The sequence below is a fragment of the Rousettus aegyptiacus genome, unplaced genomic scaffold, assembly GCF_014176215.1.
Source record: "Rousettus aegyptiacus isolate mRouAeg1 unplaced genomic scaffold, mRouAeg1.p scaffold_m13_p_5, whole genome shotgun sequence".
Classification (NCBI taxonomy): domain Eukaryota; kingdom Metazoa; phylum Chordata; class Mammalia; order Chiroptera; family Pteropodidae; genus Rousettus; species Rousettus aegyptiacus.
Genome location: NW_023416308.1, coordinates 78,627,596 through 78,640,725, shown reverse-complemented (window position 1 = coordinate 78,640,725; position 13,130 = coordinate 78,627,596). Strand labels below are relative to the sequence as shown.

General features: G+C 33.0%; 1 protein-coding gene across 1 annotated transcript; it reads left to right on the top strand.

The window, feature by feature from the left end:
• Positions 1–9,191: 9,191 nt before the first annotated feature.
• LOC107506000 (olfactory receptor 51A4-like) lies at positions 9,192–10,145 on the top strand. Its single transcript, XM_016136455.2, has one exon. The coding sequence runs from the start codon at positions 9,192–9,194 to the stop codon at positions 10,143–10,145; it is 954 nt and encodes a 317-aa protein (XP_015991941.1).
• The last annotated feature ends 2,985 nt before the right edge of the window (positions 10,146–13,130 follow it).

The window sequence follows — 13,130 nt, the reverse complement described above, 5'->3', positions numbered from 1 at the left end:
CAAAGTACAACAGTCATCTGCTGTCCAATATAAAATACCAGGTGCTTATTATCTTCTCTATTCCACAACTACAGACCTCCTGAGGCCTCACAAGAGAGGCTAACTGTCCTTGATCTAGGTCTCGATGCTATCTCAGAGGTTGTTTTTTATAGCTTCCTCTATCCCAGGAGACCTAAGATCCAGGATAATTGGAATATCCAAGAAGCGTCTCTGTTCTTCATAGCTTTTGGTCCTTTTCACAAGATCAGCGAAGACCCAGTGAATGGATAAATAGGCTTGTGAAAAGACCATAATTCTTAGATAGTCCTGGGGCATCAAACAACAGCACCGTCAGTGGCAGCAACCCACATTGAGACTGCACTGAAAGACACAAACCACAGAAATATGAGATATTGTTGAGATTTCCACTTATCAAATGTATACATTTTTTGTGAGAGTGTAATTGTCGGAGCAGGAGGGTCAATTTTTTTACTGTTGAGGGAACTTGCTCCTGAAAAATGCACAAAATCCACGGGCATGGGGAACAGAGCAATTCACCATTAAATATTTCAAGATCTTTTTTTCTGTGTTAAATCTCAATCAAATACAGGTATGTAAAGGAGTATATAATCCTTGACTCCTGCTCACTATCTAGAAAGGGAAGTAGGTATATGTGGAAAAAACTTTTTTAATATCAACTTTCATTGCCATAACATTTATTATTTAAAAACCATTTTCTGATGTATTATTTCTTTTAAATTCACAAAAATTCTCAGTATTATAATTTTTCATCAGCTAGATGAGGAAATTGAAGTCCAGAAAGATGAGTCACTTTGTTCACCTGCTCATATAGTAAGTAATAAAGCTGAAAATTAAATGCATGTTCCCCATTGCCAAATCTCATGCTCTTCTTAGATAACATTCTGTTATTAATAAATATCTAGAGTGATCAAGTAAAAAAATAAGTGCTTCTCCAATGGAGTCATTAAGTCATTCATTTGAATTTAGAAGGTATTCAAAGTAATTTATTATTTTTATATTGAACTACTATACAAACAGCATAGGACTATAAGGATTATGGTTACACTAGATCGCAAAGATCCAATACTCTTATACATCCACCTCTTCCAAAATCATAAGATTAAAAGAAAGAATACTAATTTGGAAGGAGTGGAATAAATAAGTATAGAAATGAATATATTTAGTTATTTACAAATAATAGATGATAGATAGATAGATAGATAGATATAGATAAATAAATAGAGAAAAGATAGATAAACACCATATGATTTCACTTATATGTGGAATCTAAGGAACAAAAAGAACAAACTAATCAAAAACAGACTCACAAATATAGTGGACAATTTGATGGCAGACAGAGGGGAGGGAGGTTGGGAGACTGGGAGAATGAGGTGAAGGATTAAAGAAGTATAAATTAGTAGTTGATAGTTGGGCATGAAGATGGGGAGCACAGCACAGGGAATGCAGTTAGCATTAATATGATGGCTAAGTGGAGGGCTGGGGCAGGGAGGGAGAAATTGGGGGAATAGTTTATAAATGACACAGATGTCTAACCAATGTACTGTATACTTGAAACAAATTTAAATAAATAAATTTACTGAAAAAAGAAAAAAGACGATGGATGATGATAGGTGATAGATGATAGATAGATAGATAGATAGATAGATAGATAGATAGATAGATAGACAGACAGACAGACACAGAAAGATAGGGATGGGGATAGAGATAGGGATAGCAATAGACAAAAATACAGATATATGTCACTATATAACACCATTCAGGTATAATTGGACAGAGTTTGTCTTTGCCCTGTGCCATAACTCTGACCTTGGTTTTTTATGATGCCCATATGTGGTTTGCACTCAAGAATCCAATCTACTCTAGAAACACAATGGATGACTGATGATGTAATCAACATTACACAATGCTTTTAGGAAACTGAAAAGGCAGAAAGGCATATAATTTATTAATATGAAGAAGTTCATTAAAAGCTATGGAATTACAAGTTGTAATTGTGTCGTTACCTTTCCTTTTTCTCATGGGAGAAGATATAAATTAGCAAGTATATGTGTAATAATATAGAACAAAAAAAGATAGTTTTTGGAGCTGAACAGAAAATAGAGCCTAAATGCTATCAAGAATCTTCACATGCATTGATTTGGACAATAGACAATTACAAGTGTTTTATCCATTATTCTGAATATTCATTGATAAATAACTATATCTCATGTGGGCCCACGAATTTTGTATTACATTTTTTAAACAAAGTTGTTTATACTTACAGGGCCCTACACGAATAAAATATACTTTCCTATGGAGTTTAATATCTAGGAGTGGTTCTAATAGAGACTATCATTATGGAGTTCTTATTAGCCGCTAGTGAGAACCAGGAATTCCCTGGGCAGGTTAATTCTGTATAAGACCAGACACATAGATATAATCTGCTATACACTTAAGAATTTCCTAAACTAAATATAAATATATGGTTATTAAATGTACTTCTTAATTTGCCTTCATGTCTGTACTTTAGACTAAGTATTCCATGTTTCTGCTTAATTTTTTGATATGAGGAATACAGTTATGACAACTGTTTTAATGTCCTTATCTGCTATTTCTAAAATCTATGTCAGTTCTGAGTCAGTTTTTATTGACTGATTTTTCTCTTCATTTAGGGTCATATTTTTTTGCTTCTTTGTATGTATATTTTTTTGATCGAATGCCAGACACAGTGAATTTTATCTTGTCAAGTATAAATATGATTTATACTTACAGCAAATTATTCCTAAAACAGGTATTTATATACTTGCAAATAGTCTTAAATTTGTGCTAATATCACATTTAAATCATCTGGAAACAGTTTGATCCTCAAGGTCTTGTGTTTAAGATTTGTCAGGCATGACCAGACAACAATTAACCTGGGAATAATTACTAATTATTACCTACTGCTGGAACCTTATTTTTCCAAATTATTAACTTAATGTCCTGTGAGCTATGACTTATTCTAATCTGGATGGGAACAGGCATATATCAGGCCATGTGTGAGCATTAGTCATGATTCCTCTTAACTTTTATGATTGTTTCTTTGGCCTTGGTCAGTTTTATTACATGCATGCACTAATCAGTACTCTGATGAATATTTGAGGGAAGCTACAATACTTTGATTGATGAGAAATATATATTTGTTTATTCAGATGACCAAATATATATTTCTCATTTATTTGGTCTTCATCCATGACTACAGGCTCACAGCTTCCAAAATCTTGGATTTCTTCAGTGATAAGAGCAATGGAAGCATTTTCTGTTATAATATTTGATCTCTTCAGCTCTTGAAATCACTTCAGAGCCATAAAGTGAAATGAATGTCTTGTTATTCATAACATACCTCTTTCCACTATAACTGAATTTATGTTAATGAGATGACTTTTGGAAAGTGCCTAAAGATGAGGACTGGTTTCCAGGGAAACCAACTATGAATAAGACGTGGGACTTTGAGTTCTACCTTCTGATTTCCCAGAAGACTAGAGGGCCTAAATCTATGTAATGAAGCCATCTTAAAAACCCATAAATAAGAGGTTCAAAGAGCTTCCAGATTGAAGAACTGTGTGCTACCACATAGAGCCCCAAACTCCATAGAGAGAAGATACTTTTTCTGGGACATTGCCCTATGTATCTCTTTATCTGGCTGTTAATTCATATCTGTTAATATCCTGTGTAATAAATTGATAATCTAATGAGTAAATGGGTTTCCTGAGTTCTGTGAGCCACTCTAGCAAATTAATTGAACCCAAGGAGGGGTTTGTGGAAACTTCTAGTTTATAACCAGTCAGTTAGATGTACAAATAACAACCTGGACTTATAATTGGTACCTAAATTAAACCCTAGAAGGGGGCCATGGGAACCACCAATCTGTAGCCAGTTGGTCAGAAGCACAGGTAAAAATATGGACTTGCAACTAGCACCTCAAGTGGAGGATGGTCATATGAGACTGATCTCTTAATCTGTGAAATCTAATGCTATCTCCAGTTAGAACGTGTTGGAATTGAGTCGAATTATAATAACCCAGCTGGTGCTGGAAAGTTGCTTCTTGGTAGTGTGAGAAACCCCATTACTCTCCATATTATAATTGGTGTCAGAACCTTAGGGGCCTTCTGCAAACTTCCAAGACTCTCTGTGCAGTTCTCTCTTCTCCAGTACTTTGTTCAATGAACTCTAGACTCTTTGGTCTCCTTTAGTTCTCAGCTACTGTTCTTTAACTCAGGAAGTTCATGGGCTCTGTCTGGGTTTCTGCCACCATGGCTTGGAAACTCTCAAAGCAGTGAGCTGAAACAATTTTAGGATTTATTTTGTATGTTTCACTCAAGGATTATAGGCCTCTGCTGCCAGATATTCACTGTATTAAAAACTATTATTTTATACATTTTGTCTAATTATTTTGGTTCCTTTGGACTAAAAGATAAATTCTATCTCTCTTGCTTCATTTTGACCAAAAACAGAAGTCCCCATCATTATTTGTTCTTCACTGATCAAGGATATGTTGAATGATACCATCCTAGACATCCTGATAAAGAAGGAAATAAAGATTAAAATTTTAAAAAGAGAAAAAAGTTACAGCCACAGGAAAGACATAACAAAAATTTAAAAGGAAACGAAGAAATAACTTACAACTCACAGCTTTACAGGAAACAAAGGAGAGAAAATTAAAACTTTTAATGAAGCCACACTAACTCAGTCTAACAAACAATCTTATACCTCTCAAAAAAGTACAACATTATAATGTGAAACAATATGATAATGGGCATGCATAACAATGGCGATGAAAGAAATGATGTCCAACTTTCAGCTTCTCAAAAAGAAAGAAAATTACATTTTAAAATGATTTACTTCTAAAACGATCAAAACAGCATCTGCATACTTAACAGTCACTTAGGAAAAATCACTAAAGGAGAACTTATCACATATTTATGGTGAACAGTAGAGATACAACTGGTTTCATGTTTGAATGTGTGAGAAATTATAAGGACTCTGGAGTATTGAGAAAAACAAGTTTGGTGTGCCCTTGTTTCTGAATAATTTATTTTTGTGACATCTCATGTACAGCACATTGAAAAAACTATCTCAGGGGAATATTTTAATAATCTCCCTCTGGCACCTTCCACTTAAGATTCTCTCTTTGTTGCAATAAGTAACTCTAGTGCCCAGCAGACACCTCTGTGAGAGGTTGCTAACATCTCACAAGAAACCATCAGTTTTCTGTGTGTGCCAAGGAGGCTGAGACTAAAAGAGAACACTTGTGCTGCTGAACCCATTTGTCAAGTCACACTGAGGGCTGGTTTTATGGTGAGATTGCACAACACATAAATATGATTGAATTTATTATCTTTAAAGGAACAGAGAGATGGTACCATCTTTAGGAATTGCTTGACAAAAGTCTTTCAAGATTCACAATAAAAGTCGTAGAAGCTCAGTGTCCTTAGAAAGGAAACAAAAAAGAAAGTTGGGAGAAGGTGAGAGTACAGAAATCTAACTGTGGAACCAAGAAGAGTATTATGGAGTTCAAGCTTAACTGATGGGAATTCACAGCACATATGTGAGAGACCAATGTTTTGTTTTGGCCTCTGGGGTAAGATTGGAAAAATTATATGTCTTAAAAGGAGTTTTTTGAAGGTTGAAATGGGACATATTTAATTGGAATAGTTAAATTTCTTTTGGAGCTTCAGGAATAGCCTGTAAAATATCTTTCTGGCTGGGATGGGTAATCCAACAAAGATAAATAAAAATCCAGCACAAGAATAACTAGAAATTGAGCAGGTTGATAAACACAAGAATTTATATTCTCTATCTGATTGTAAATCTTTCTGGCTCCCCTTTCAAATTTAGTGGAATCTACTTTTTAGTTCTAAATGAGCCTCATTGGAGAGAATGACCCCCAAATCTTTTTGTACATTAGAATTTAAAAGAGAGCTTGGATAACTGGTAAGCTTTAAGTATTTGCTAGGGTTAGCAATTATATGCTACAGTGGGAATCTCTAAACAAGTAATTTATTTGTTTAAGCAAAAATTATTATGTGCCTTCAATGACCAAACAGTGTTAGACTTTCTTTACTGTGAGATATATGAGGGTGCAATTCCAATCTTAAAGGCACTTTAAGTCAAAATGTGTAAGGGAAAATCATTCAGCTAATAGTTGAAAGATAATATGAAATCATACGTAGTAAATGAAAAATATAAGAAAAAAGCAGTCCATTTTGTAGGGATTTAATGGCTAGAAGAATTCTTGTAATATAAAATCGTTGTGGGAAAATTTTATAGAATGTTGCATATAGACTGGTTCTTAATCAAAGAATTTAATCGTCATCAGTTGAGATAAAGCATAATCACATTTGAGATCACATCAGAAGATGTACAAATATGATGTGGAAATGATTAGATCATATATGATGTAATTAAGCAACCAAACTGCCTACAGTAAAGAGTGACTAGAAAAAATTTGTTAGTTGAAACAAAAGACATTCTCATTGAAAAAAGCTAGGCATAGGGACAAAAAGTTTTAAAAAATTGTAGGCAACATTACAAACTAAGTATATACTTGAGTTTAACATCGATGGTTGCAGTAGTGTTGATAATGGCATTGATACTTGTGGTGGAGATACTAATTTGGTTAGTGCCAAAAACAGAAGAGAAAGATGAGTATAAAGTAGAGGATAGTGAATTCCAAGAAATTCTGTAAGATAGTTGAAACAAAAGGAAGAAAGCTGGTTATATGTATATATGTATATATGTGTATATATGTATATATACACAAGAATATGTAAATGGACAATTGAACAAGCATGGGTTTATGTATCAATGTATATATGTATATATACACATATATACATATATACATATAACCATATGTATATATGTGAACCTGTAGTGCACATATTTGTGTATATTTAAATAAAGTACATGGTGAATTGTGGTAGGTCAGAAATTAGTGGGGTAGGATGCAATGTGCTGAGTGAATGTGAGTATGGGTAGTGTCTGGTATGTTTGGATATCCTTGTCCATTATAACCCTTGACTTTCTTTTTTGTTGTTTTCTTCAACATGAGTGACTCTGATACTCTACACATAGAGCTAAAAAAAAATTATACAAAGTTTAGTATTCGAAGTCCTTAAGAAGTTGATCTCCTTATTACAGCCCTCCTTCAGAGGAGCTAACTCAGTACCTCACCTAAAGGACATACTTTGGAAAACGCTCTTTGCTAAGTATACTATGAAAAATGTAGGAGAATGTAGAAGACAATCACTGACAAGAATATGTAAATGGACAATTGAACAAGCATGGGTTTATGTATCAATTGATGAGAATATATACATTGTGATACATCTGAGATCTACTCTTCAAAGACATATTTACATCCATAAAAAGATAATTTTGTTTGTTTATATTTACATGGTCTTTATTTAAATTAGTTTCAAGTATATGATACATTGGTTAGGCATCTGTAAATTTCATAAAAGGATTGTCCCGATTGCTCCTTCCCTCCCCTGGCCCTCCACCTAGCCAACATATTAATGCTAACTGCATTCTCTATGCTGTGCTCCTCATCGCCATGACCAATATATTTTTATGGTCTTAAAAATACATAATACTTCTAATTTTGGCTGAGGACTATATATATATTCTCTCTTATTTCAATCTTTCCTGTCTCTAGCTTTTTTCCTGAGAAGAAATCCTTCATTAACTTCTGGTGTTTTTATTTTTTACCATATTTTTAAATAATATGATTTTATGAAAGTTGTTGTGTTCTGATTTCATGCACCTCTAGATATACTATCCAGGTCAGCTATACTATCTCTTTTTCTTCCTATCCTCCATATACAAATGCAAAATACCCCATAGGTATAAATGTAGTTACATCATTATATTGTTTCTGCTTGCAAAATACTTAAACCTGTATTCAACTAATCATATATAATCTCTCATTAGTTGAAACAAAAGACTACCCTTGTTTGTAGGATAAAGACATAAGTTCTAACACTTTTTTCTCCAACTATAGCAGTTTTTATATATTCACTGAAAAGTGGTATTCATTATTTCATAATGTAAATTTATGTTATATTTCCAATTGTATCAATAAATTGTTTAAATTTGATACTATTCAAGCACCAGCCAAAAAGTAATGACAATATCCACTTTGATTTTATTTTTTTTTTGTATTTTGAAAATTTAACATATCATGGATCTTGAGATAATCATGCTAAGAAAAATGTCATATTGAAAAAGTTGAAAACATATGATTTCACTCACATGTGGGATATAAAACTAAAAGCAACAAACAAATAAGACAAACAAATAAAAACTCAAAGATATAGAAAATAGTTTAGTGTTACCAGATGGAAAGGGAGGAAGAGGGAGTTAGGTAAGATAAAGAGGATCAAACACGTGATGACAGAAAGAGATTTGATTTGGGGCGGTGACCACACAGTACAATATACAGATAATATACTTGAATTATACACTTGAAGTCCATATAATTTTATTAACCAATGCCACTCCAATGAATTTAATAATTTTTTTTCAGAATTTAAAAAGAATATAACAAACAACCTAGAAATTAATTGTAATAATACATTGTATTGTATAATTTTTAATGACTTCGGGTTTACGTAGGTTATTGAAATATCCTATGTTTTATTTCTGCAGGTATAAATAAAAGGAAAAATGTTCACATTTCCAGATGCCTGAATATTTATAGGTATGAAGTTGATGTAGAGAAAACGTAGGAATATTTTTCAGAGTTTCAGCTATGATAATTAAAAATAAAAGAAGATGCAAACATAATTAAATAAATTATGAAACAGAAAGATTTCTGAGAATGAAATTTTTCTTTGTGTTGGGATAAAAAGCAAAAGTATGTCCTTAATTTTCATTGTCACTTGATCAATAGTTAGCATGTTCTAGGACAAAGGAACTCTAGTAGTTCTAAAATTTTAATAGCGGTTGTTTATTGACCTAACATCAGGTGGTTATTTAGATAATTTGGAAACATTCTTAGGATCAATTGCTTGATGTAAAGGTGCCTAGGATTAGTACTGTCTGGAGGAGTTACATGTGTTATGTCCTCCTTTCTTAAAATCTATGTTTTTCTTTCAATAGGAACATTTAGAAGCTGATCTGGGCTGGATCTCAAGAAATTTATCTTTATGGAGTTTATAAACAGTAGCTGGTTCCAGCCATCCACTCTTCTTCTAACAGGCATTCCTGGACTGGAGGCTGTAGAAATATGGATCTCTATCCCACTGTGTGTCATGTATACTATTGCCATTCTAGGGAACTGCACCATCCTCTTTGTTATCAAAACCATCTCCAGTCTTCATGAGCCTCAGTACATCTTCCTGTCTATGCTGGCAGCCACAGATGTGGGTCTGTCTTTATCAACTCTACCTACAGTACTCAATGTCTTCCTCCTGAATAACAGAGAGATTGAGTTTCACTCTTGCCTAACACAGATGTTCTTCATCCATACCTTCTCCTCCATAGAGTCAGCCATCCTGCTGGCCATGGCCTTTGATCGATTTGTAGCTATTCGCAACCCACTGCACTACACTGTGATCTTAACTCCTTCTCGGATTATAGGGATAGGGTTTGCAGTCATGATTAGGGGTGTGGTGTTGATGGCACCCTTGCCAATTCTGCTCAAGCGATTGCCCTTCTGCAAGAATGTTATTCTATCTCATTGTTACTGCTACCACCCTGATGTTATGAAGCTGGCCTGTGGCCCTATCAGAGTTAACATCATCTATGGATTGTCCCTTGTCCTCTGCTCTTTTGGAGTTGACTCTATGTTCATTGTCATTTCATACATCCTGATTTTTAAAACAGTCCTGGGTATTGCCTCAGAAGATGGTCAGCTCAAAGCACTTAATACTTGTGTTTCCCACATTTTCACTGTCTGCATCTTTTATGTGCCACTCATTGTGCTGGCTTTAATTCATAGGTTTGGTACATTCACATCTCCTCTTCTCCATGTTACCATGGCCAATCTCTTCCTTTTCTTGACTCCTGTTCTTAACCCCTTGGTTTATAGCTTAAAAACTAAACAGATAAGGTCTGCAATCCACAAAATATTCAAGGGTAGGCAAACCTGGCTCAAGTAATCAAGTATGGCCTGAGCGAAAAAGATGCCTTAATTTTCTCTTCGCCTTTTACCTGTCTGCTTCCCTCTGGGAACTGTGTCATTTCATGGCATTATTTTATGAGAGTTAAGGTATTTTTTTTCTTGTCTGCCAAGAAAATGGTGATATTTTGGTTATCATCTTGATCCAATTCATCATCCGAAGAATTGCATGAGACATCTTACTGAAATAATTTTTATGTCTCTCCTCTATTTAGATGTTTAAATAGTTAAGTGTTTTACAATTAATTGTATGACAAAGGCCAAGTTATTAACATGTTTTATAAAGCTTTACATTTTCTTATGCTTTCCCCTTCCTTCAGCTTCAGCTCCAACTACACAGTACCACTTCTCAAACTAGATAATTCAACATATTTTTATACATGTATACGAGCCTTCACATGACTAAGGCTTTTACCAATTGCTTGGCTTCAAATGCAACATCAATCTTAAACAAAACTTCTTTTATTATTAATGTTTTCAACATTTTAGTAGAATTGGCATTTCCTTTTTCCTTCAATATATTCCATAAAATTTTTATTATAATACAACACAATTTTACTTATATCTTCAAGTTTATCTTTCTCAATTAATGAAAGATTGTTGTGGGGAGTCACTGTGCAGTTTTATCCTAAATCTATGGTTTATACCTTATTTGGTGACACAGTAAATTCTAATTCTTTTCTATAATAAATGAATTAATGTATATTGGCATAGATAATTGACTTGACAATCACAATTCTTATTACTTGCTAACATAATTATTATTTAATAACCCTTCTTTTCTAAATAATTAGGGATTATATCTGTTGTCTTTACTATTACATCTTCAGTTCTTTATGGACTATCTGTAATATTCATACAATAAATACATTTTAAGTATAAATGAATAAGTTAATAAATATGTCAACTAAGAGTTTGGTAATACATTGTACTTGTAAAAGTGTAATTATTTCACATTAAAATATAACTATAAAATAGGTGAGGGATATCTTTAAAATATTTGATTCTAGAAAGGAAGAAAAAATTGAATTATTGATGTCTACCTTAAGCTTTGAACTTTAATTACATTACCTAAACTAACTTTTCTTAAACCAAAAGAGGTGAGTTTTAGTAGTTCCATGTTAAAGAAAAAGAGACAGTTAAAAAATACGAGGTGAATTGTTAATATCTCCCCAATCAAAAATGGTTAGATTCAGGATTAAAAACTACCACATTTTATATATATGAATACAAAAATTCTGATAGATCTAACTTTTTTTGGCTTATATAAAATTTAAAGATATGAACATATAGGTGTCATTTAACCATGTTTATTTAATTAAATATTACATTAGACACACTATGAATTCCCTGATTCCAGCAAATATTTGTCCTATTAAAAGATATATTATTCTGTTTTAAAGAATTACTTGGAATATTCAAATTGTAATGATGTAGGGTTGAGGCAGTTAACAATCATCTTTCGGAAAGCAAAAATAAAATCAAGATTAGTCAACACAAGAGAAAAAAATTATCTTTGTCTTATGAATTTGTATTTATCTATTCAAAGAATCATTCACTAACATAAGTGAAATATTGATAATTAAAGGAGACCTAAAGGTTTCTTTTAGTGTTCATTAGATGCTAGAAATCAAAAGTCGTTCATGTTATGAAAGTTGATCATTCTATTGAAAGATAGTCTATCATTCAATAGATGAATGGAAAAACAAATTGTAGTACATATACACAATGGAATATTATTCAGCCATAAAAATGAAGTGCTGATTCATGCTACAACATGGGCAAGCCTCAGAAACATTATGCTAAGTGAAAGAAACTAGATACAAAATGTCACATATTCTATGATTTTATTTATATGTCATATTCAGAACTGGTAAATGCATAGAAACATAAAATAGATTGGTGGTCGTATCAGATTTTATTGTAGAGGGATGAATACATCCTGCAACTAGATAGAAGTAGTGATTATAAACACTGTGAATGTACAGAATGCCATTAAAGTGTACACTTACTTTTAAATGGTTAATTCTATGTGTGTGAATTTCACATTAATCAAAAGGAAAAAAAGAAAAAAAGGAATGTTCCCTAGACCAAATCAGATTGACATGTTAATGGTCAATAAGAGTCAAGATAAAAGTGTTCATATTCAAAGAATGGGAAAAAATAATTCTAGAAATGAAATGATAATGTGGAATTTGGCTCTCTTGAACACACTAGATAAGAAGATAATTCTAGAAGGCAGAGATTTCTCAATGGTCGTCATGTGTCATCACATAGCTCACTCTTCTTTCTATTAAGGTATAAGGCCAGCTTAGCAACTGTCAATTAATTATCAATAAATAATTATATTATTAAATTAATTATTATGAAATACTAACTGACAAATTATTTACCAATAATTTACTTTTTTTTATCATGAGACAAAAAACAAGTCACACTCAGGTTTCCTTTCTCTCATAAATTCTTGAGTTGTTTTATGTGCCAAAGTTCAGAATTTCTCTCTTTCTATTCATGCAGTGTTATTTCTCTGACCCATTGCACAGATAGCATATGTACCTGAAAATAGCTAGGGTGATATGTCAGCCTTTGGTACAAATGGATTAATTTGTCCTATTGTCTAATGAAACTTATACCAGTGTTAGAGAGGTACATAGCAATACCTGGAAAAGTGAGGTTCCAGGTGCCTCTGTAACAGCACAACAATTCTACATTTCCTTAGCACAGCTAGGCCAGATCTTCTCTAATTGATGGCCAAGCAATATACTTTGGGAATACATTTGGGAATACAAATTGGAATTCACTTCTTTATTTCTCCAGAGAATACAGAGATCAATCTCATGGTTTGAAGAGGGAGTACGAATTTCCCAGTGGGTGCTCAGGTACATACTCTAAGTATAAACTCAGAGGACACAAGAGACCTACTATGGAGAGAGAGAATGGACACGTGAAAAGAAACAGCTATGTA